The following is a 26,639-nucleotide window of genomic DNA, read 5'->3' on the forward strand; positions in this document are numbered from 1 at the left end:
TTCATTCCACCTACAGTGCCATGGGACTTGAATCTGGTTTTAGATTTCTTACAGTCTTCATATTTTGAACCCTTACAGCAAGTGGATATAAAGTTTCTCACTTGGAAAACAATTTTTCTTCTAGCCTTAGCTTCGGCAAGGCGTGTTTCAGATTTGGGTGCCTTGTCATGCAAGCCACCGTATTTGGGGTTTCATGATGACAGAGCGGAACTTCTGCCGAATCCGTTTTCTTACCAAAGGGTAGTGTCATCTTTTCACATCAATCAACCAATAGTAGTTCCTGTGTTAACCGGACTTTCTGGAACTCTGGATGTGGTACGCGCATTCCGCGTTTATGTATCCCGAACGTCTACAGTTCGTAACACAGATACGTTGTTTGTTCTCTATGATGCTGCCAAGATAGGTTGGCCAGCTTCTAAGCAGACCTTATCCAGATGGATAAAACGGACTATACGTCAGGCTTACCTTCATGCTAGGTTACAGCCGCCTACATCAGTAACAGCTCATTCCACATGTTCTGTGGGAGCTCCATGGGCATCTGGTCGTGGAGCTTCTACGACGCAGCTTTGCTGTGCGGCTAAATGGTCATCAGTGCACACGTTTGTGCGCTGTTACAAGTTTGATACGTTTGCGGCATCAGCATCTAGCTTTGGCCGCATAGTGTTACAGGTGCCAAACAGCTCTCCCGCCCACAAGGGAAACTTTGGTACGTCCCAAGAGTACTCCAGTGACCCCTAGTGGATGAAAAAGAAAATAGGATTTTGGTACTTACCAGGTAAATCCTTTTCTTTGAATCCATAGGGGGCACTGGACGCCCACCCAGAGCAGTTTTACCTGGTTTGTGGTAAGCTCAGGGGATCTTATGGTAACACACTTTCACCGACTGGTTCAAATTGTAAAGTTTTATCGGTTAGGGTGTCAACTGTTTTTAGTTGTCCGTAACGTTATGTGTCAACTTTATTGTTGTCCGTTATGTTATATGTAGTTCTCCATTGTCAACCTCTCTATAGCTCCTGTTCGGCTCAGTAAAAAACACTGAGGTATTCTGGGATATGGAGGGGTGGAGAGTTCTAAATTTAAATATTCAGTGCCCTGTTTCCTGCGGAAGCCGTCCATATCCCAAGAGTACTCCAGTGCCACCTATGGATTCAAAGAAAAGGATTTACCTGGTAAGTACCAAAATCCTATTATCTCTTTCCACTTTATCACTTCACCAGGTTTGCTAAATCTGCCCATGTGTCTTTAATTAGAGTTGCTCTTCACTTATGTTACTGTGGCAGAAACATTCAAAGATCTCCTTGCCATCAGAGATCCCCAGAGTCGCACTTCGATGATGTCATTGTGACAGGCAGTCACAGAGATCTCTCCCATCAGAGGCAGGGCATGGCTTGGACAGCGGGAACTTTATAGAGAGATGGAGTGTGCAGACGCGCACTGTGACTCAGCATGCAAGGCCACCTGTGACAAGCCTGCCGTAGCAGATGAACCTCACGACCGATGGTTGCGATGTTCATCCAATATGCGATTGCATTGCAAATGCACCTCCTGCACTTGCAATACTAAGGATTGCAATTGTATAGCTGCTGCAAACAGCTTTGCAATTGAAATACTTACTGAATTAGGCTCTAGCAACATTTTTTCTTATTGTGAAGTATTACACTTCCCCAACCATGCTACTTCTTAATTCCACCCGTCTGGCAACATTTCCTAGTGGGAACATGGTCTTGTCACAGAACTTTCCAGTCAATGCATATAGCTTCTTAATTTAGCAAACAGAACATAACTTGTGTCAACTTGTGTTTGTGGTGTAATGCAGTAATTGGGGGGAATGAAGATGTGTAACAGTATACTAATATAAAATTATAATCATAAACCTCTCTCACAATTCAGTAGTGGGATTGTGCGGTGTTTACAGACGTTAAGTGCCGTTTTTCCTTTCACTTATTTAAAAACTTAGAATTGTTTCTCATTTTCTACTATTAGGTAACAAAAACGGAATTAGAAAAGTTGAAGTTAAGCTATAGACAACTAACAAAAGAAGTAAATTCAGCAAAGGACAAATTTAAAGAAGCAGTTGCAAAAGGTAAGTCTAAAAATTGGCATTTTTTTCAGATGTACTCTTAAAGGACCAAAGTTCTTGTTTAGAAGCAGCACGTGATTGCCCGTTGGTCATTCCAGAGCAAATGATCCACTATTTAATGACTTTTCTACCTAAGGTTTCCTAATTTTTTTTTATATTGTATTTTTTGTACTAAATAAGACATCAAAGTAGGTTACAGGGGATGTTTAATTAGCCATGGTATGCCACGCTAGCTCATGCCAAATGGTGGAGTGTCATAATTATCAACAGGCTATATATGGAGGATAAAAGGCCTTTTGCTGGTGAACGTGAAAAGCAAAATGACTTGTACGCTCCTGTGGTTGTCTCTTTAGGATTAACCGTAAAATAGCATTGCCTAATTACAGAGTACATAAACGAATAATCAAAACAGGAAAATAGTGACTTACAGTTCAAGACAATATAGGACAAGTACAGGGCAAATAAACATAGCTATAGCAGTAAACGACACTGACATTAATATCGGGGTGGCAGAAAACTGCAGGATTTGGTGCCTTCGAAGATGGTTTAAGTAAGAGAAGGATAAGCACATGAGGGTTGAGGGACTTGCTCGTGAGAGCTTACATTCTAAAGGGGAGGGTCAGACAGACAGGGGTGACAGAGATGGGGTAGACAGGGAGCGTGGAACAGAGGATTAGGATGAGATTTGGAGAGAAGGGGAGAGTTATTGTGCCCATACACTTATGAGATTATCGGTACTAGCCTTCGATTTCGACCACATCTGTGAGAGAAATCGAAGGATTGTTTGCACATTTTAGTACCTTGAGACGCGATGAGTGGGCACGCCGGTCGAATATCGCGTCTCAAGTTATTATGTGCTGCACTTAATATTTGTCGCATCGCAGTGCGATTGCATGTGGTTTTAAACCCACATGAGATATATCGCACTGCGATGTGTGATGGGCACCCGCTCCCACTCGGCGGTGACGTGCCCATCGCGTGATTACCATGCGATCTATTGCATAATCGCATGGTAATCACTTTGGCAGTTCAGGTGCGATTTCTTCGCACCTGAACTGCCGTTGCGATGCCCCGCGATGTCGCGTCGCGGGGCATCGCCCAAGTGTATGGCCAGCATTAGAGAATTCATGAGGAAGGGAGAAAAATTTTACCCTGGGACATCTCTCAGCCCATTAAAACTGTGACAGCTCACGTTGCAGAGAATGGAGAGCCTCAGAATCTTTACTGGAAGGCTTGAAAAACGTATAGAAACCTAGGTGTTTTTAAAAAAAAATATGTTAATCCTGGCCTGTTAAAATGTAGATATTTATATGCTCACAAGTGGCAAAATTTGTGGAATTTTGCCATTTTCAATCCCTTACAACTCAAAACACTACACAGGATTTTTTTTTACGTATATTTAAGAAACTGTTATAGTATTAAGTGTGTGTAGAAGAGTAAAGTAAAAGTGAATTTGCAGCGGGTCACTTGTTACAATGACCCTGGTGTTTTACATTATATTTAGGTAAATATAAAATGAGTATTAGAATGATTTGATCTGTCAAGGTAAAAAATGCTATGAAGCAACTCATGTATATAAAGTCTTGAAGCCAGTAGATACACCATGATTTGGAAACAATTTTTGGAGTGTTTTAACTTTATAGGCCTGATGCATAATGATGTGCTTGTTTCCTTGTGGGCTGTATTTTGTGTGCTTTTACTCTACTCAGGTTCTAGAAAAAAGCATACACAACTGTGGGGCTGCAGAGTCGTATGAAATTTAGTCACATCTTCACTTGTGACTGACGGGTCACAACTGTTGCTCAGGGGATATTCTCAGGCGGTGTTCTCTGAAAACCAGAGTCAATGGAATTGTTACTTTCTTTTACACCTAGTAAAGGATTGGAGCAATTGCTCATCGATGGTCATGAAATAGATGCATGCAACTCTGCTTGCTCACAAATATATCCATTTAGTTTTATGTGCGCAATGTAGGGACAGTTATAGGACACTTGCATTCAACTTTCAATCAGTATCATATTTTTTTTTTTGTGTTCAGTTTTAAACATCATCTATACCAGTGATGGCTAACCTTGACACTCCAGCTGCTGTTGAACTACACATCCCAGCATGCCCTGCATCATTTTTAGCATGGCCAAATAGCAAAACTGTAGCAGGGCATGCTGGGATGTGTAGTTCAACAACAGCTGGAGTGTCAAGGTTAGCCATCACTGAGCTACACAATAAAAGAAATCAGAGTGTTTTTAGTGTTTTAAATTAAATTATTTTTATTATTTGTTTTTGTATTATAAAGATGCACTGCTACCCAGCTAAATATTTTGCTGATGTTTCCTTTCCGTAGCAGTGGAAAGGGGGGTAAGCGGTAGGGACTGTGAGAAAAGAAGGAGCCCCCTTGTGAACGGGTTCCAGTGTATAGACAGACAATGTCTAGGTTGACCCCCATATGGCCAACATGCATTATGTCGGCACTGACAAAAGGGTTAACAGGTTCAAAGGGTCGCTGAATGTTTGCACAACTTTTTAAGTGTTTTTTGCATTTTTTACTCCTTATTCATACTTTACCATCCACATGGAGTACGATTGGGAATAGCAACCTTGCCCGCTGCATGGCAAGCGAAGTGGTACACGTATTGGAGTTCCCTGTGCTCCGATAGTGAAAATGACACCATAAAAATAAGTGTCAACCTTTTTGTGTGTAAACAATTTCCCGTGTCGACCTTTTGTACCCGTCGACCTAATGCATGTCGACCACATGGGATCGACCTAATGACTGTCTCCCTAGACACTGTAGATTTATACCATACCCCCTGTGAACAGGGCACAGTGAGCTGCCCCAGGGAATATGGCTGGGGGGGCAGCTCAAAACATTAAAAAAAAAAAAATCGGGCACATTCCTAGGTGCGAGTGCAGCTTTAGTGTCCTGGAGGCAAAAACTGGGTTAAATATGGTCAATATTCAAAACGTTCAGTAATTAAACGCAATATGCTAGTCATGGCAAGTAAAATAGCATCAGTTATCGTGTTTTATTAGACTTTTTTCCATTTTAGAGGACCGGTTTTGTGTTTGCAAATATCTCCTTCACAGAAAGTGTTTCCTGGCAACACAATATGTGCAGTGGAGACTGGCTATTATTCATCTGATTTCTCCCAGTTGGTTGGCTGTTTAAATCAATCTGTTATAAAACGAGCAAAGGCAGAAGCCGTGATGTTGAAACGCTGTTCATTCTGGGACAAGTTGAATCAAGCCGTGTGTGACTTAGAGCCAAGGAAGTCTGTGCTTCTTAAAAGTGAAAAGGAATTAGTTTGGTAAACCAGCGTATCCCACTTGATTTGATGAACACCAACCATGTATGATCCAGCTTAACTTTAATTGATTATGGTTCACTGACGTTAGTGACACTTCATCAGTAATGTGGAACATAGGTTCAGTGAATGAAAGTTACTGTACTTGTTGGTTGAGATGAATTGGGATGTATGTGGTTCAGTACATCCCTTGTAATAATAATTTTTTGTGAGAATATCCTTTATTAAATTTATAGCATAGCCTGTTCACAAGTTTACTAACCATATACGAGTTATGTGTTTTATAAAGGGCAGAAAATTCCAAGGTCTTAGAATTTGTAGTAGTAGTGTGAGTATGCTACAGTGATGACCTAAATGCTTGTTTGTTTATAGTCTATTAATATATGTAATTTTTTTTACGCTGAAAAGAAGGATTAAAACTAAAGTTTAAATTAATGGGTGATATAAACCCAAATACTATTTAATTAATTTCTTGGTGTGGTCGCACCAGATGTGACCACGACAAGCTGGGCTTTCCCTGGCTCCATGTACCAGATGCTGCAGCAGTGTCTGGGAGGTGCTGCCGATCTCAACTCACCATGCTGTCCCCTCAGTTGCCGAGGCAACCTATACCCAGCTTCCATCTGCTGGCCAGAAGGGTGATCCTAAAAGGATTGCTTACCCACAGGAAGACAGACTTCCTGTAGCCAGGCCTCATGGAGATCAGGAAAGCTGCAGCTTCCCTTTCCTACCCCAGGTGCGGGCACAGCCATGGGAGCCAAAGCCTCATTGAAGTGTTTGGGCTAGCCTGTTTTGGTCCGATCCCACAGAAGGTTGCTCATACACAATGTAAATGGTATCATTTATTAATCCGTTTTACCTTCATCACTGTTTTCTATAAATGCTCAATAAAATGTGAGTTTGTTTTGCCATTTTGGGATTAAATTTGCATTTCAGTTAGATAGGGGAAGGGACAGCTCCAAAGAGCTTTACGAATAATGGGCTTAATTCAGGTTGGATCTCAGTGTGTGATCCAACCGGAATTATTGAGAAAAAGCTGTGGGCGCATGCACATGTGCCCGCACTCTCTGCAGGGAGGGGTGCAGAAAATGCGATCACCTCTGCCTGTCAATCAGGCAGAGGCGGTCGTGGGGCGGGCAGTGCTCTGTTTTCATGGAGGAGACGGAGCATAGCGGGGGGCGGTGCGGCGAGAACGGGGGGCAGAGGTGGGGGGGGGGGGGGTCAGGCATGATCACTGCGGCTGCCTGATATCACACGCAACCGCCGCTATCTGGAAGATGGCGGCAGCTCTTCTGCAGGCGCAGGAGGCTTCCTAGATTTCTGCTAACAAGCAGAAATTACGATGCAATAGCAATTTCTGCTTGTTGAAGGGGTTAAGGTGGCTTGCAGCATCTCTCGCTGCACTAATCACCCCTCCTCCCATCCCTCTCTGGTCTAATTCCCCTCTCCTGTCTCTCTCGCTGGCCTAATCCCCCCCCCACCGCTCCTCCTGTCTCTCTGGCCTAATTACCTCCCACCTTCCTTCTCCTTGCATCTCTCTCTGCCCTATTGCCCCATTCATCCTACAGTCTCTCTCTGGCCCAATCCCCCTTCCTCCTCCCATCTCTCACTGGCGTAATCCCCCCTTCCTCCTCCCATATCGTCTCTGGCCTAATCCCTCCTCCTGTCTTTCTCTGGACTAATCCCCACTCCCATCCTCCCGTCTCTCTCTGACCTAATCCCCCCTTCCTCCTCCTATCTTGTCTCCGTCCTGATCCCCACCCTCCTCCCGTCTCTCTCTGGCTTAATCTCCCCTCCCCTCCTCTCGTCTCTCTCTGGCTTAATCTCCCCTCCCCTCCTCTCGTCTCTCTCTGACCTAATCCCCCATCCCCTCCTGCTGTCTCTCTGGCCTAATCTCCACCCTCCTCTCATCTCTCTCTGGCCTTATCTCCCCAGGCCTTCTCCTGTTTCTCACTGGCCTAATCCACCCTACCCTCCATCCTTTCCGTCTCTGTGGCCTAATCCTCCCGTCCTCCAGTTCCATGCAATGGTACAAGAAAAGGCTGGCGGCCCAGGGTAGGGGGACTTTCGTGGGCAGATTCCCTCCATGGACATTTAAAGAGCTCGTAGGAGCAGTGGGGGAAGAGCCGCGTGACCCTGCAGTCCGGCAACAGAAAGACAGAATTATAGAGGTGAGAGAGCCCGGTGCTGCCCCTCACATGTCGTGTGTGTGTCAGGCTGCTGTGCGTGTGTGTGTCAGGCCACTGTGCGGATGTCCATGTGTGTGTCAGGCTGCCGTGTGTATATGTCAGCTGCTGTGTGTGTGGGTGTCAGGCTACGGTGCATATATGTGTGTGTGTGTGTGGGTGTCAGCCCGCGGTGTGTATATGTGTGCGTGTCAGGACACTGTGCTTATGTTTGTGTGTGTGTGTATGTCAGCTGCTGTGTTTGTGTGTGTGTGTCAGGCTGCTGTGTGTGTGTGTGTGTGTGTGTGTGTGTCAGGTCGCTGTGCCTATGTCCATGCGCGTGTCAGGCTGCCGTGCGTATATGTCAGCTGCTGTGTGTGTGGGTGTCAGACCACTGTGCACATATGTGTGTGTGTGTGTGTGTCAGGCCGCTGTGTGTACGTCTGTGCATGTGTGTGCCAGGCTGCTGTACTGTCTGCGGTGTTACTGCCATTAGGATGAGGTAGAAAAACATTTGCTGTCGGCTCTAACAATAATCTACTGTAAACCTGTGTGTATGTAGCAAATAAAACATTGGGTATTTTGTCATATTTTGATCAAAACATATAGAGTTGCAGCCCACGTCAGGGGACCCCAACATTCTACTAGTCCTTAACCTAACATAAATGCCCAGCACACCATTACTTTGCAGTTACATGTACTCCCAGCTACAGAGGGGGAACATCTATACAGAGCTGGCATGTGATCCGCACCCAACTAGGCCTGTCATAGCCTTAATTGATAGCACTAGACACAATATTTTCAAACAAAACAGAAAAGAAATATGCCCGCACTCGGTGTTACCCATATTATACGTGCGTGGCAGTATTAATGCCATATATTTATATAAAACAGAAAGACATTTGCTGTCAACTCTAACAAAAATATACTGCAAATCTGTGTGTAGCAAATAAAATCAAGAGGGTTTTATTATGTTTTGAGCAAAACATTTAAACTTGCAGCCCACGTGAAGGGACCCCAATATTCTGCAAGCCCCTAACCTGGCCTATATGCATTTAGGCAGCAGGTGGTGCTTCTACCGGGAGCAGGAGGCAGCTGTTGGTGCTACTGCCAGGATGAGCAGGCAGCAGATGGTGCTTCTCCCGGGAGCAGGAGACAGCTGGTGTTGCTGCTGCCGGGATGAGGAGGCAGCTGGTGGTGCTTGTTCCAGGAGGAGGAGGCAGCTGGTGGTGCTTATGCCGGGAGGAGGAGGCAGCTGGTGGTGCTACTGCCTAGAGGAGGATGCAACGGCTGGTAGTTTGCTTTACGCAGTTCATTGTTGTCCATGTGTCACTGGTAAAGGAGAATCCTGTGCACAGGCGCTCATCCTCTGCAAATATATAAGATTCTGTAGGTGAGAGCAGGTCATCCACCGGTATAGCTTCAGCCATTGTCTCTGGGGTAGGATACATGGTAAATGGGGGAGTTATCCTGCAGGCCTCAAGTTGCTCCCAGTTTATGGACTTGAAGAATGGATGACATCTAATGTTACTACAGAGTTTCTGCCTTTCCTCTGGGTCTTTGCATAAGAGTTTTTCAAGGAGGTCCCTAATCTCTGGATGGAGATTACTCGGATAGCATGGAGCATCATGCCTGATAGTCAGCATAACCTCGTCAGAATCATCGCCAGCATGAAAGGGGTATACTCCGGTAGCCATTTCAAATAATACTACCCCAAATGAAAAGAGGTCTACCGTGGTGTTATATGGGAAGTTAAAGGTAATCTCTGGGGCCATGTAATACAGAGTCCCAGTTTGTCCTGAGATTTTCTTATCGCCATGGACATTCATCACAGAGAGGCCAAAATCTGCGATTTTCACATGGCCAGCTGCATCCAGAAGTATATTGTCTGTCTTAATGTCCCTGTGGACAATGCCTCTTGTGTGCAGGAACTGCAGCCCACAGAGTATTTCTGCTGCAAAAAATCTGATCGCAGGGACATCAAATGGGCCTCTGCTCTTTATTAATTGGAAGAGGTCTCCCCCACTCAGGTACTCCATTACAAAGAATACATGGCCCGGGGTGTGGAACGCTGCATATGTGTGTGGGAAGAGTGCACTCTCACCAGTTATTTTCAGCACCTCTTTCTCTACACACATGGAGTATTTCTTAATGGTGTTCAGTACTTTCCTCTTTTCTATTGCTTTCACTGCCAGACGCTCTTTGCTGATGGAATGGGAAGCTAGGAACACCTTCCCGAAGCCGCCCTCTCCAAGCATCTGTGGAAGGTCAAACTGGCCAGAAGGTGAGACGCAGCTGATATTTCTGGGGTGCTGGCTACGGATATCTCACTTGCACCTGCTGATCTCCTCTGCCTTTTGTGGCCAGTTTCCTCACTTGTGTGAGTTCTCTTTATGCCCCTCCATCCAGATGCCTGGGGTATTATGGACACGCTGGGTCCCTCGCCTGGACTGTCATGATGTTCCTCCTCTTTATTTTTCTTACACGTTCCACTGTCCCCTGTCCTGTCTGAGGGTCTTTTAGTGGCCACTTTCTTAAGCATGTCCTCAGTTCTGCCACTGCTGGTCTTTCTCATCTTCCTCATAGTTGGGGACTCATCTGACGACTCTCTTGTTCTCTTCTTTTGAAGAGTCTTTGATGCTATCTCAGTTGACTGGTTTTTCTCACGCACCTGGATGTCTCCTGCCAATACGTTTTTGGAAACATCACCTCTCTCCTCACATACAGCCACTTCCTTTTTCCTCTTGCTATATCCATACGCGCACGCAGGGGGGGTTTCCGTGTACCTTGAAACCCTCCCTGGGCGCTGACCGTTTTTTTTTTATATATTTTTTTTAAATGGAGGAGCTCAGGCTGCTGTGTTCCAGGCTCCCAGCTGCTTCCATACATTTACAGCGAGAGCCTGTCTACTGGCTGCATGTTGGGGGAGCTGCAGTGGCAGCGCGCCGCTCCTGTCACCAGTTCTTCTGTCCTTTGAATAGAGCCGGGTGAAGCGCAGGGTATCGGAGCCGGGGTAAGAGACATAAACAGCGAGGCAGTGACTATCTCCGGGCGGGAGGGTGGTCAGCCAGGGGGAGGGGGCGCGCGTCGCGGGGTCTGTGCGTTCTGTTATATGAATGGATGCATCTTTGCCAAGTGTATTTGTGTGGATGTCTGTACTCTGTGCGTATGTATGCTATGACTATGCATGGTGTGTGTATATGTGTGTCTATGTATAGGTATACAGGTGCACAGTGCAGTGGATAATAAAAAAAATAATAATTAATATATATATATATATATATATATATATATATATATATATATATATAGTGGTTTGTACCCGGCACTCCTCAAAAGGGATATAATAAATACTTGCTGCGGTGCCCTCTGTGGGTTAGTAGCACTAGCCCCATGTAGATTTGCAAGGATCGGCGGCACTCGGACAGTCTCTCAAGTCGTTTTAGAAAGGCATAAATTTATTGTTCCAACGCCGTTGGAACAATAAATTTATGCCTTTATAAAACGACTTGAGAGACTGTCCGAGTGCCCCCGATCCTTGCTATATATATATATATATATATATATATATATATATATATATATATATACATACACACACACACACACGTACGTTGAGTATCCCATATCCAATTATTCCGAAATCCGGAATTTCTCTGACGTCCTAGTGGATGCTGGGAACTCCGTAAGGACCATGGGGAATAGCGGGCTCCGAAGGAGGCTGGGCACTCTAGAAAGATCTTAGACTACCTGGTGTGCACTGGCTCCTCCCACCATGACCCTCCTCCAAGCCTCAGTTAGATTTCGTGCCCGGCCGAGGTTGGATGCACACTAGGGGCTCTCCTGAGCTCTTAGAAAGTAATGGTCTTAGATTTTTTTATTTTCAGTGAGACCTGCTGGCAACAGGCTCACTGCAGCGAGGGACTAAGGGGAGAAGAAGCGAACTCGCCTGCTTGCAGCCGGATTGGGCTTCTTAGGCTACTGGACACCATTAGCTCCAGAGGGATCGACCGCAGGCCCAGCCTTGATGTTAGGTCCCGGAGCCGCGCCGCCGTCCCCCTTACAGAGCCAGAAGCAAGAAGATGGTCCGGAAAATCGGCGGCATGAAGACTCAGTCTTCACCAAGGTAGCGCACAGCACTGCAGCTGTGCGCCATTGCTCCTCTCACACACTTCACACTCCGGTCACTGAGGGTGCAGGGCGCTGGGGGGGGGGCGCCCTGAGGCAGCAATAAAAACACCTTGGCTGGCTAAAATACCTCAATATATAGCCCCAGGGGCTATATATGAGGTAAATACCCCTGCCAGAAGTCCATAAAAAGCGGGAGAATAGGCCGCGAAAAAGGGGCGGAGCCTATTTCCTCAGCACACTGGCGCCATTTTTCCCTCACAGCTTCGCTGGAAGGAAGCTCCCTGGCTCTTCCCTGCAATCTACAGTACCAGTAAGAGGGAAAAGAGAGGGGGGGCATTAAATTTGGCAGTATATATATTATATTTTATTGAAAAGCAGCTATTAGGGACATAACTCAGTTAGTCCCTGTATATATATAGCGCTCTGGTGTGTGCTGGCATACTCTTACTCTGTCCCCCCAAAGGGCTTTTTGTGGGTCCTGTCCTCTGTTTGAGCATTCCCTGTGTGTGTGGGGTGTGTCGGTACGGCTGTGTCGACATGTTTGATGAGGATAATGATGTGGAGGCGGAGCAGATGCCTTTAGAAGGGATGTCTCCCCCTGGGGGGCAGACACCTGAGTGGATGAGCTTATGGAAAGAAATGAGTGCACGTATAGACTCTTTACATAAGAAATTTGACGACATGCCAACTGTGGGACAGCCGAGTCTTCAGCTCGTGCCGGTCCAGGTGTCTCAAGGGGCATCAGGGGCTCTAAAACGCCCGCTATCTCAGGTGGCAAACGTAGATGTCGACACTGATACTGACACCAGTGTCGACGAGGATGAGTCGAATCTAATGCCCGTCAGGGCCATTCACTGCATGATTGAAGCAGTGAAAGAGGTGCTAAACATTTCTGATTTACATCCAGGTACCACAAAAAAGGGTATTATGTTTGGGGAGAAAAAACTACCCGTAGTTTTTCCCCCTTCAGATGAATTAAATGAGGTGTGTGAAGAAGCGTGGCTTTCCCCTGATAAAAAATTAGTAATTCCTAAGAAGCTACTAATGGCGTTCCCTTTCCCGCCAGAGGATAGGTTACGCTGGGAAGCACCCCCTAGGGTGGATAAAGCGCTCACACGTTTGTCTAAAAAGGTGGCACTACCGTCACAGGATACGGCCGCCCTTAAGGAGCCTGCTGATAGAAAGCAGGAGGCGATCCTGAAGTCTGTTTACGCACACTCAGGCATTATACTTAGACCAGCTATTGCGTCAGCATGGATGTGCAGTGCTGCCGCTGCGTGGTCAGATAAACTGTCAGAAAATATTGACACACTAGACAGAGACACGATTCTGCTAACAATTGACCATATCAAAGATTCAGTCTTGTATATGAGAGATGCACAGAGGGAAATCTGCCGGCTGGCATCTAAAGTAAGTGCATTGTCCATTTCTGCTAGGAGATGCTTATGGACTCGCCAGTGGACAGGAGATGCAGATTCCAAAAGGCACATGGAAGTTTTGCCTTATAAGGGGGAGGAATTATTTGGGGATGGTCTCTCCGACCTAGTTTCCACAGCAACGTCTGGGAAGTCAGCATTTCTACCCCATGTCCCCTCACAGCCTAAGAAGGCGCCATTTTATCAGGTTCAGTCCTTTCGGACACAGAAAAGCAAGCGTGGAAAAGGAGGTTCTTTTCTGTCTAGGGGCAGAGGTAGGGGAAAAAGGCTGCAACAAACAGCAGGTTCCCAGGAGCAAAAGTCCTCCCCCGCTTCTTCTTCTAAGTCCGCCGCATGACGGTGGGGCTCCACAGGCGGAGCCAGGTACGGTGGGGGCCCGCCTCAAAAATTTCAGCGATCAGTGGGCTCGCTCACAAGTGGATCCCTGGATCCTTCAAGTAGTATCTCAGGGGTACAAGCTGGAATTCAAGGCGGCTCCACCCCACCGGTTCCTAAAATCTGCCTTGCCGATTGCTCCCTCAGACAGGGAGGCGGTGCTAGCGGCAATTCACAAGCTGTATTCCCAGCAGGTGATAATCAAGGTACCCCTACTTCAACGAGGTCGGGGCTACTATTCCACACTATTTGTGGTACCGAAACCAGACGGTTCGGTGAGACCCATTTTAAATTTGAAATCCTTGAACAAGTACATAAAAAAATTCAAGTTCAAGATGGAATCGCTCAGGGCGGTTATTGCAAGCCTGGACGAGGGGGATTACATGGTTTCCCTGGACATCAAGGATGCTTACCTGCATGTCCCCATTTACCATCCTCACCAGGAGTACCTCAGATTTGTGGTACAGGACTGCCATTACCAATTCCAGACGCTGCCGTTTGGACTCTCCACGGCACCAAGGGCATTTACCAAGGTTATGGCGGAAATGATGATACTCCTTCGAAGAAAGGGAGTTTTAATTATCCCGTACTTGGACGATCTCCTAATAAAGGCACGGTCCAAGGAACAGTTGTTGGTGGGAGTAGCACTATCTCAGGAAGTGCTGCGCCAGCACGGCTGGATTCTAAATATTCCAAAGTCACAGCTGGTACCGACGACACGTCTAATGTTCCTGGGGATGATTCTGGACACAGCCCTGAAAAAAGTGTTTCTCCCGGAGGAAAAAGCCAGGGAGTTGTCTTCTCTAGTCAGAGACCTCCTGAAACCAAAACAGGTATCGGTGCATCACTACACGCGGGTCCTGGGAAAGATGGTAGCTTCTTACGAAGCAATTCCATTCGGCAGGTTCCATGACAGAATTTTTCAGTGGGATCTGTTGGACAAGTGGTCCGGATCGCATCTTCAGATGCATCGCTTGATAACCCTGTCTCCAAGAACCAGGGTGTCTCTTCTATGGTGGCTGCAGAGTGCTCATCTTCTGGAGGGCCGCAGATTCGGCATACAGGACTGGGTCCTGGTGACCACGGATAGGGCAGAGTTGAGGACTCGTCCTCAGTTTCTCCCGAAGGTGGTATCAGCTTTTCACTTGAACCAACCTATTGTGGTGCCTGCGGCTACTAGGGACTTGGAGGATTCCAAGTTTCTGGACGTAGTCAGGGCCCTGAAAATTTATATTTCCAGGACGGCTGGAGTCAGGAAAACTGACTCGCTGTTTATTTTATATGCACCCAACAAGCTGGGTGCACCTGCTTCTAAGCAGACTATCGCGCGCTGGATTTGTAGCACTATTCAGCTGGCGCATTCTGCGGTGGGACTACCGCAGCCTAAATCTGTAAAAGCCCATTCCACGAGGATGGTGGGCTCATCTTGGGCGGCTGCCCGAGGGGTCTCGGCTTTACAACTTTGCCGAGCTGCTACTTGGTCAGGGGCAAACACGTTTGCAAAATTTTATAAATTTGATACCCTGGCTGAGGAGGACCTGGAGTTCTCTCATTCGGTGCTGCAGAGTCATCCGCACTCTCCCGCCCGTTTGGGAGCTTTGGTATAATCCCCATGGTCCTCACGGAGTACCCAGCATCCACTTAGGACGTCAGAGAAAATAAGATTTTACTCACCGGTAAATCTATTTCTCGTAGTCCGTAGTGGATGCTGGGCGCCCATCCCAAGTGCGGATTGTCTGCAATACTTGTAAATAGTTATTGTTACAAAAATCGGGTTGTTATTGCGAGCCATCTGTTCAGAGGCTCCATTGTTATCATACTGTTAACCGGGGTTCCTATCACGAGTTATATGGTGTGATTTGTGTGGCTGGTATGAGTCTTACCCGAGATTCAAAATCTTTCCTTTTTGTGTCAGCTCTTCCGGGCACAGTGTCCTAACTGAGGCTTGGAGGAGGGTCATAGGGGGAGGAGCCAGTGCACACCAGGTAGACCTAAATCTTTCTTTAGAGTGCCCAGTCTCCTGCGGAGCCCGTCTATTCCCCATGGTCCTTACGGAGTACCCAGCATCCACTACGGACTACGAGAAATAGATTTACCGGTGAGTAAAATCTTATTTTCTTATCTGTGACCCACATGAAGTCTGTCAGCGTGCACTAATACTAATTACGCAACACTCACCGGCACAGCGATATCTACACCTGATCTTAAGGAGAGTCAGTGACAGTGCCCCCAGTGACGCGACCCTAGTGTATTAGCAGATACATTTCCGCATTATTGCGTGACTCCAAGCAATTAGGCCATTTCATGGTATCGTACTAGTATTTTGATTTGATTTTTTTTCTGGAGTGGTCGTGGTCACGCCTTCTTGATTTGGCCACACCTCCTCAGTACCCGGGCCCCGTGGGTGTCTCACTGGCCCAGACAAGAACACATTGCTTCATGCTATGCTAAGTCCAGCACAATACAAACATAGGGTCAAATCTGTATTTATTTTTAGGCCACAAAAGATGTGTCAGATGCTGCTCTGCTGCCCCAGACATGTAAACTGTGGTATGAACACGTTTGAAAGACACCTGTAGAATAATACTGCCAGGCTGTACCCATGGGATATGTGCTGTAGCACAAATTGCTGAAAAAGTTAATGCTGTCTATGAAAAAAAGGTGTCGGAACATACAGTACATCGCTGCATAGCGGTCAGAGTGCCCATGCTGATCCCTCTCCACTGCCGATAGCTCTTACAATGGGCACATGAGCATCAGAACTGGACCATGGAGCAATGGAAAAAATGTGTCCGGCTCTGATAAATCATGTTTCTCTAACGTCCTTGAGGATGCTGGGACTCCGTAAGGACCATGGGGAATAGACGGGCTCCGCAGGAGATAGGGCACTTTAAGAAAGCTTTGGACTCTGGGTGTGCACTGGCTCCTCCCTCTATGCCCCTCCTCCAGACCTCAGTTTTTACACTGTGCCCAGAGCAGGATGGGTGCACTGCAGAGAGCTCTCCTGAGTTCTCTGCCTAGAAGCATTTTTGTTTGGATTTTTTTCTACTTTTTTACAGGGAGCACTGCTGGCAACAGGCTCCCTGCATCGAGGGACTGAGGAGAGAGGGGCAGACCTTCTTGTCTAAGATAGGCTCTGCTTTCTCGGCTACTGGACACCTTTAGCTCCAGAGGGGGTAAACACAGGTTCTTACTGGGCGTCCACCCCCAGAGCCGCGCCGCCGTTCTCCTCACAGAGCCAGAAGAACCGAAGTCAGAAGACGTCAGGCGGCAGAAGCCTTCAGCTTCACTGAGGTAACGCACAGCACTGCAGCTGTGCGTCATTGCTCCCATACACCTCACATACTCCGGTCACTGTAAGGGTGCAGGGCGCAGGGGGGGGCGCCCTGGGCAGCAATATAACACCTCTATTATGGCAAAAGACAATAAACATGTACAGGTGGGCACTGTACATGTATATAAAAGAGCCCCCGCCATATTTTAGTAAGTTTGAGCGGGACAGAAGCCTGCCGCCGAGGGGGCGGGGCTTCTCCCTCAGCACTCACCAGCGCCATTTTCTCTCCACAGCACCGCTGAGAGGAAGCTCCCCGGACTCTCCCCTGCTTACACACGGTGAAGGGGTGTTTAAAAGATAGGGGGGGGGGGGCACATGATTGGCGGATAACATATTATACAGCGTGGCTGGGGGAAAAACATTTTGTGTTGGTCTCCAGGGTCATTGCGCTGGGGTGTGTGCTGGCATACTCTCCCTCTGTCTCTCCAAAGGGCCTTGAAGGGGATACTGTCTTCAGAAGAGAGGTTCCATGTGTGTGTGAAGTGTGTCGGTACGAGTGTGTCGACATGTTTTGACGAGGAAGGCTCGCTTAATGTGGAGGGGGAGTGTTTGAATGTCAGGTCGCCGTCGGCAACACCGACACCGGAATGGGTGGATATGCTGAATGTCTTGAATGCAAATGTCAATCTATTGCATAAAAGGTTAGACAAGGCTGAAGCTAGGGATCAGTCAGCCTGTCCCTGTGGCGCCAGGCCCTTCAGGGTCTCAGAAGCGCACCATATCCCAGATCGATGACACATATACCGACACGGATACTGACTCTAGTGTCGACTATGAAGATGCAAAATTACAGCCGAGGGTGGCAAAAGGTATTCGGTACATGATTATTGCCATTAAAGAGGTTTTGCATATTACTGAGGAACCCCCTGTCCCTGACACGAGGGTACACATTTCTAAAGGGAAAAAGCCTGAAGTCACCTTTCCGTCCTCATTTGAACTGAGTGAATTGTGCGAAAAGGCTTGGGAATCTCCGGATAGGACACCACAAGTTCCCAAAAGGATTCTTATGGCGTATCCTTTTCCACAAACGGATAGGATACGATGGGAATCTTCGCCTAAAGTAGACAAGGCGCTGACACGCTTGTCCAAAAAGGTGGCACTGCCTTCTCAGGATACGTCTTCCCTCAAAGATCCTGCTGATCGCAGGCAGGAAATTACCATGAAGCACATTTACTCTCATTCAGGTACTATTGTTAGACCGGCTATGGCGTCGGCCTGGGTTTGTAGTGCGGTTGTGGCATGGGCAGATTCCTTATCTACGGAGATTGACACCTTAGATAGGGATGCCATTCAAATGACCATAGAGCATATCAGAGATGCTGCCTTGTATATGAGAGATGCTCAGGGAGACATTTGTTTATTAAGCTCCAGAATAAATGCTCTGTCTATTTCTGCTAGGCGGCTCTTGTGGACCCGACAGTGGACGGGAGACGCCGATTCAAAGCGGCATATGGAGTTCTTGCCTTACAAAGGGGAGGAGTTGTTTGGAGACGGCCTCTCGGACCTTATCTCTACTGCTACGGCTGGTAAGTCGAATTTCTTACCTTATGTCCCCCCGCAGCATACAAAAAAGGCACCTCATTATCAAATGCAGTCCTTTCGTTCCAATAAAAACAAAAAGGTACGGGGATCGTCCTTTGTTGCCAGAGGGAAAGGCAGGGGAAAGAAGCTGCACACAGCTAATTCCCAAGAGCAGAAGTCCTCCCCTGCGTCTGCAAAGTCCACCGCATGACGCTGGGGCTTCCCGGGGGGAGGCAGATCTAGTGGGGGCTCGTCTTCGGTTTTTCAGCCACGTCTGGGTTCACTCGCAGGTGGATCCCTGGGCATTAGAGATTGTTTCTCAAGGATACAGGCTGGAATTCGAAGAATTGCCTCCTCGCCGGTTTTTCAAATCGGCTCTGCCGGCTTCCCCGTCAGAGAGGGAGCTAGTGTTGGCAGCAATCCAAAAATTGTATATTCAACAGGTGATTGTCACAGTTCCTCATCTCCAGCAAGGAGAGGGATATTACTCAACCCTGTTTGTGGTCCCGAAACCGGATGGTTCGGTCAGACCCATTTTAAACCTAAAATCCCTGAACCTGTACTTGAAGAGGTTCAAGTTCAAAATGGAATCACTCAGGACGGTCATCGCCAGCCTGGAGGGGGGGGGGGGGGATTGGATGGTGTCCCTGGACATAAAGGATGCTTACCTTCATGTTCCAGTATTCCCCCCTCATCAGGCGTTCCTGAGATTTGCAGTGCAGGACTGTCACTACCAATTTCAGGCGTTGCCGTTTGGGCTTTCCACGGCCCCGAGAATTTTCACCAAGGTAACGGTGGAAATGATGGTGCTCCTGCGCAGGCAGGGGGTCACAATTATCCCATACTTGGACGATCTCCTCATAAAGGCGAGATCTTGGGAGAAGTTGCTACAGCGTGTCTCTGTCCATGAAGACGTTGCAGTTACATGGCTGGATTCTCAATATACCGAAGTCCCAGCTAGTCTCTACAACGCGTCTAACTTTTTTGGGCCTGATTCTAGACACAGACCAGAAAAAGGTTTTTCTTCCGGTCGAAAAGGTTCAGGAGCTCATAGCCCTGGTCAGGAACCTATTAAAACCAAAACAGGTTTCAGTGCATCATTGCACGTGGGTCCTGGGGAAGATGGTGGCTAAATACGAGGCCATCCCTTTCGGCAGGTTCCATGCGAGGACTTTTCAATGGGACCCCTTGGACAAGTGGTCCGGGTCCCATTTACAAATGCATCGAAGAATCACCCCGTCTCCCAGGACCAGGGTATATCTCCTGTGGTGGCTGCACAGTGCTCACCTACTAGAGGGTCGCAGGTTCGGCATTCAGGACTGGGTCCTGGTGACCACGGACGCAAGCCTCCGAGGCTGGGGAGCAGTCACACTGGGAAGAAATTTCCAAGGTTTCTGGTCAAATCCAAAGACTTGTCTCCACATCAACGTCCTGGAGTTGAGGGCTATATACAACGCCCTGCGTCAAGCGGAGGAATTGCTTCGGGAAAAACCGGTTCTGATTCAGTCAGACAATGTCACGGCAGTGGCTCATATAAACCGCCAAGGCGGAACAAGGAGCAGAGTGGCCATGGCAGAAGCGACCAGGATTCTACGCTGGGCGGAAGGCCATGTAAGTGCGCTATCAGCATTGTTCATCCCAGGGGTGGACAACTGGGAGGCGGACTTCCTCAGCAGGCACGACCTGCATCCGGGAGAGTGGGGCTTCATCAAGAAGTCTTTGCACAGATCACGGGTCGGAGGGGACTGCCTCAAATAGACATGATGGCATCCCGTCTCAACAAAAAGCTAAAGCGGTATTGCGCCAGGTCAAGGGACCCTCAGGCGGCAGTGGTAGACGCTCTGGTGACACCTTGGGTGTTCAGATCGGTCTATGTGTTTCCTCCTCTTCCTCTCATACCCAAAGTGTTGAGAATAATAAGAATAAGCAGGGTCAGAACAATCCTCATTGTTCCAGATTGGCCACGGAGGACTTGGTATCCGGAGCTGCAAGAGTTGCTCACAGAAGATCCGTGGCCTCTTCCTCTAAGGCAGGACCTGCAGCGGCAGGGGCACTGTCTGTTCCAAGACTTACCGTGGCTGCGTTTGACGGCATGGCGGTTGAACGCCGGATCCTACCAAAAAAAGGGATTCCGGAGGAGGTCATTCCTACCCTGATCAAGGCTAGGAAAGACGTGACGTTAAAACATTATCACCGTATATGGCGAAAATATGTTTTTTGGTGTGAGGCCAGAGCTGCTCCTACGTAGGAGTTCCATTTGGGCCGCCTACTTCACTTCCTTCAAACAGGAGTGAATTTGGGCCTAAAATTAGGGTCCATAAAGGTCCAAATTTCGGCCTTATCCATTTTTTTTCAAAGAGAATTAGCCTCTCTTCCTGAAGTACAGACTTTTGTGAAGGGAGTGCTGCATATTCAGCCTCCGTTTGTGCCTCCGGTGGCGCCTTGGGATCTTAACGTGGTGTTACGTTTCCTCAAGTCACCTTGGTTTGAACCACTCAAAACTGTGGAGTTGAAATACCTCACGTGGAAAGTGGTCATGTTGTTGGCATTGGCTTCGGCAAGACGTGTTTCAGAATTAGCGGCTTTATCACATAAAAGACCATACTTGGTTTTTCATGTGGATAGGGCAGAGTTGAGGACTCGTCCTCACTTTCTGCCAAAAGTGGTCTCATCTTTTCATGTGAACCAACCTATTGTCGTAGAATTAATACTAAACCCTTTTCAAAACCCACAGACTCTGGGACATATATTTCCACCAATAGCTGTCATCACGACAGCTGGCTTAATTCTATTCCAGTTGGGCAATTTAAAAGACTTAAAATAAATTGCAGTGAGGATGTGATTTTCCAACAACAGGCAGCCACATTGTCACAGAAGTTTGAGGCCTGCGGCTATAAGTGTGAGAATATTAATAAAGTCCTGGAGGAGGTTAATGAAATAGACCGCCAAAACCTTCTTAGTACGAGTAATGCGAAGAAAGTTAAAGACAAAAAATACGAATGGGCTTTTGTTACGGAATACACTTCACAACATAGATCCATTGAAAAGATTATGAGGAAGCATTGGAACCTCGTCAAGAATGATCCGGTCATTGGACCTTTGGTACCCAATAGACCGGTACATATTTATCGTAGGGCTCCGAACCTGAAATCTAAATTAGTGTCTAGCACCCTACATACTCGACAAAATACACCTAGAATAACATCCAAAGTTTTTTTTTAGGTGCGGCAACTGTATGGGTTGTCGAAGCATAAAAAGTGGGGGAAGTAGCAAAATCGAGAAAGTAACCATGAATGATAAAGTAGTCGAAATAAGAGATTTCATTACTTGTGACACAAGCAATGTTATATATGCGATTAGCTGCAAATGTAATCTGACATATATTGGGCGAACATCTCGATCATTGAAAACCAGACTGGGAGAGCATGTCCGGAATATCAAAAAGGGTCTTGAAACACACTCCCTTTCAGCCCACTTTAAGTCAAAACATGGATGCCGCATTTCTGAGGTGTCTGGATTTTATGGTTTAAGACATATAAAAGGGAACAAACGTAACAACAATATAGCAACACAGCAAAAACAGAGATGAGTTTTATTTTCAATTATAATACGCTAAACCCCACAGGACTAAATAGTGATTTCGAAATCAAATGGTTTATGTAAATCACCTTTGATTTTGCAATGTTTGGTTTATTATGGTATATACAGAACATTTGGCCCAATAATGGGCATTCTGTATAGTCTTTTATTTTTTTGCACTTTACTATAAGAATATGTATTTACTTTAGTGCAATATATATGAGCATTTTATACTAATGCACTAATAATTGGATATACTATTTATTATTTTTTTACTGATGGCACTTTATGCTGGAATTGTCAGTAATTATATATATGCACATCGGCATTCTGACTATATGAGCAATATAAATAATATACAGAACAATTAGCCCAATAATGGGCGTTCTGTATATTCTATTATATTTTTTTGCACTTTACTATAAGAATATGTATTTGCTTTATTGCAATATATATGAGCACTTTATACCAATGCACTAATGATTGTATATACCATTTATTATTTTTTCACTGATGGCACTTTATGCTGGAATTGTCAGTAACTATATACATGCACATCGGTATTCTGACTCTGATCTTGTTTTCTAGAATCTTTTTCATCCGACATATCACAATGTCACCCTAGGGTCTTAAGTTTGAACCCCTTATGTCATGGAACATCATGTTAAGAGAATTGGCTAGACGTCATAATATAGCCTTCTAACGGACTCCATTTCCCATTTACATCACGTAAATGGACAATGAATACTACTTCCGGTGACGTCCAGAGATGCCTAGTGGAAGATTCTACACTTCCCACAAGCCCCGCATCCTGTTTCCTGTCCGGTGGGTTATGAATGGATATGCGGGATATGACCGGATATGCGGGAAGAAAACTACATCTCCCATAAAGCTCTGTGCCGTAACGTCACTTTCGCCGGAAGCCACAATACGCGATTGACAATCTGTTATTGTTGTATCTTTTATGCAGCTCGCTTGATTTAAAATGTAATCATTGTCTATACATTATATATCTCCTAGCCAGATTGAAATATATCCATTGTATATAATAAATACGGCAAGGAGAATAGACATTTAATTTTTATTAATTAGGACATCACTTCCTGCTAATTTTTCATTGGCGTTTGTCCTTTAAATATCAAGCTACAAACACACTCCAATATGTCTTGATAAAGGCCCAGATGTGGGCTGAAACGCGTCGACAAACAGGAGTGTGAGTAGCCATTTTATCCGGATTTTTTGATACCCTTTGCCTTTTAAATTGTTTGTTTTTGTTTTTCTCTGCAAGAGTTAACCATCTCTCTTTGCCGTTTTTATTCAAATTTTATTCAACTTTTTCACTACTGCCATGCAGGGTTTTTCCTGCATTCATTTCCCTACATGTATTGTTAAATAAAATCTGTAACCCCCTTTTTTTACCAACTCTGGTATGAGCATTGCTGTCTTTCTTTTTTCTGGGGTTAACGGAATTATACATGATTCAATATACAAGCCACATTTTCTACTGGGAGTCTAAAGATACCTTGATAGGAGTCTTCCACCACACTAAACTGTGAGTTGGGGTACGCCATATTTAATAACCATCTATTGATTTTGAGAAAAGAAAAGATACCTTTATGAGTTTCAAAACTGCCTCCTGAGTGTGAGTGTTGGGGTACGCACTGACTGTTTATTCCTGAAACCTCGTTTGAATCCTGTGTATGTTTGACCAGAAAGAAACCATTATATGTTTAGAGCTCTCTATATATGTGTGAGTGGGGTACGCTCTAAGTTTATTTAATACTCATCAGAGATACCCTGTATACCACACCGAATACTAGTAGGACCTACTACACATTGGCTGTTTTTATCTCCCTATGTGATCTACATCTGGAGACCACACCAGAGACTTCCAATTGTGATTTCCATGGAAACATCCAAAGATACCTTTATAGGAATCACACAGTCCCTTAAATCGTGAGTTGCGGTACGCGATCTCTGGATTGCCTTTATTGCTGAAGGAGAGAAAGATACCTTTATATGTTTGTTACCAGCGCACCGAGTGTGAGTGTTGGGGTACGCATCACCTGTCTCCTCCAGGAAATTGTCACAAGACCCTCTTTAGTTTGACTGCGATTCTACTGTATCACTCTGGGTATTATATAAATATAAACAGTTGACCCCACAAAGAAACTTTGAGGTGCATTATACTCTCATTTTCTAGTGCGAGTGGGGTACGCCTCGAATTTATGTTAACCATTTAATGACACTGTATGAACGATAATAAGTTCTGATTGTATTTACTACACATTGGTGTGTTCTTGTTATTTTGTCTTTTATGACCTCTATACTCGAGAACCCCATACTCTATTGATCTAAATTGGAGATTCAACTCAGAAGAACAGAACTTACTTTCCAGTCTAAAAGGAACGTTATGGTGATATCTTATTCTAGCGCTTGTGGTATATGACAGTGTTTCAAATTGCTGGTTTTTGTTTTTCAACCTATTGTCGTGCCTGTGGCTTCACGGGACTTGGAGGATTCCGAGTCCCTGGATGTGGTCAGGGCTTTGAAGATTTATGTGACCAGAACGGCTAGAATCAGGAAGACTGAAGCTCTGTTTGTTCTGTATGCGGCCAACAAGATTGGCGCTCCTGCTTCAAATGCGATTCAGCAGGCGCATTCTACGGCAGGTTTGCCATTACCTAAATCGGTTAAGGCCCATTCCACTAGGAAAGTGGGCTCTTCTTGGGCGGCTGCCCCAGGGGTCTCGGCATTACAGTTGTGCCGAGCAGCTACTTGGTCGGGGACAAACACCTTTGCAAAGTTCTACAAGTTTGATACCCTGGCTGAGGAGGACCTCCTGTTTGCTCAATCAGTGCTGCAGAGTCATCCGCACTCTCCCGCCCGTTTGGGAGCTTTGGTATAATCCCCATGGTCCTTACGGAGTCCCAGCATCCTCAAGGACGTTAGAGAAAATAAGATTTTACTTACCGGTAAATCTATTTCTCGTAGTCCGTAGAGGATGCTGGGCGCCCGTCCCAAGTGCGGACTTCTTCTGCAAGACTTGTTTATAGTTGTTGCTTACATAAGGGTTATGTTATAGTTTATCGGTTGAACCGAGGCTATGTTGTTGTTCATACTGTTGACTGGGTAGTGTATCACAAGTTATACGGTGTGGCTGGTATGGATCTCGCCCTTAGATTTACAAAAATCCTTCCTCGTACTGTCCATCTCCTCTGGGCACAGTTTCCCTAACTGAGGTCTGGAGGAGGGGCATAGAGGGAGGAGCCAGTGCACACCCAGAGTCCAAAGCGTTCTTAAAGTGCCCTATCTCCTGCGCAGCCCGTCTATTCCCCATGGTCCTTACAGAATCCCAGCATCCTCTACGGACTACGAGAAATAGATTTACCGGTAAGTAAAATCTTATTTTCTCTAACGTCCTAGGGGATACTGGGAAACGTAGTTACCATGGCTATAGATCGGGTCCATTGGAGCTTGCCACTTTAAGAAGTCATTAGCGTGTTCTGGCTCCACCCCTCTATGCCCCTCCTGCATACTCCGTTTAGAAAAATGTGCCCAAGGAGCCGGGTGCATTCCTCTGCAGCTTCAGAGAGTTTTATTTAGAAATGTGTTTCAGTTTGTTATTTTCAGGCAGCACTTGCTGGCACCAGTCTGCCTGCAACGTGGAACTTAGTGGGGGTACCGAACCAACTTCACATAGAGTTAATGGTTCCTATGACAGGACATTAAGCTCCTGAGGCACTGTTTCACATACCCCCACGGCACAGATTACTGTTCCAATCGTAGTCCACGTGGATCGTTAAGTATGAAAAGGTTAAAAAAAAGAAAAAAATTGTGAAAAACTCATGTCGACCTTTTGACCTGTCGACCTAGAACATGTCGACCTAAAGACCTTGTCGACCTAGTTACTGTCGACCAATAGTGGTCGACCTAGACATTGTCGACCTAGTTACTGTCGACTTTCAGTCCGGATTTCCTCAGAGGCCTTCCATTGCCTGCGAATGGATCACTAGGGTCATGGCTAAGTAGTCTGGTAATATAATTGAAGGGTTTCACACTATGTCTCAGGAGGATTTCCTGACGCTACTGCAACATATCGGAAATGCTGTTAACTTCATGAGTGAGGCGCTCAAGGACATAGGCCTCCTTAATGCCCTTTCCAAGGCTATAGCAGTCTCAGCTCGCAGTGCTCTGTGACTGCAACAATGGACCGGATGCTTATTCCAAATAAGGTGTGGTAAACCTTCCTTTTACAGGGGATGCCTTGTTAGTGGACAAACTAAACAAGTGGATTTCTAAAGCAACGGCAGGTAAGTCTACCTATCTGCCGTTTGCTGTGCCTCCGACTAGTGGTCTCTACCCTGGTGCCCGTCTACAGTCCTTTCGTGTGGCAAGGTTTAGGGGCAGGGCCAGAGGTGCCTCAGATGCATCCAGAGGTACTAGAGGGAAATCTCGAAAACCTTCAGCTGTTGGGTCTCTGGACCAGGCCTCTGGATCCACCTCCACTAAGCCCTCCACACGACGGTTGGCCCCGGCTGCAGGGAAAATTTCAGATGGGTGCTCAACTACAAAATTTCGCCCAGATATGGGAGAACACCTGCCGGGACCCTTGGGAGAGGGACCTCGTTTCCCAGGGTAACCGGTTGGAATTTAATGTTCTCCCTCCTCTCAGATTCTTCAGGCTAAGCTTGCCAGCTCCGCCTGTGGCAAGAG

General features: G+C 46.3%; 1 protein-coding gene across 6 annotated transcripts in view; it reads left to right on the top strand.

The window, feature by feature from the left end:
• FER (FER tyrosine kinase) overlaps positions 1–26,639 on the top strand; it is a 634,526-nt gene that overhangs the window by 139,444 nt on the left and 468,443 nt on the right. For all 6 annotated transcript variants that reach the window (XM_063964096.1, XM_063964094.1, XM_063964097.1 and 3 more), the window contains one exon: positions 1,984–2,083. In XM_063964096.1, the coding sequence (XP_063820166.1) occupies positions 1,984–2,083 (100 nt within the window). The remainder of the gene's footprint in view (positions 1–1,983; positions 2,084–26,639) is intronic.

The sequence above is a fragment of the Pseudophryne corroboree genome, chromosome 1, assembly GCF_028390025.1.
Source record: "Pseudophryne corroboree isolate aPseCor3 chromosome 1, aPseCor3.hap2, whole genome shotgun sequence".
NCBI classification, from domain to species: domain Eukaryota; kingdom Metazoa; phylum Chordata; class Amphibia; order Anura; family Myobatrachidae; genus Pseudophryne; species Pseudophryne corroboree.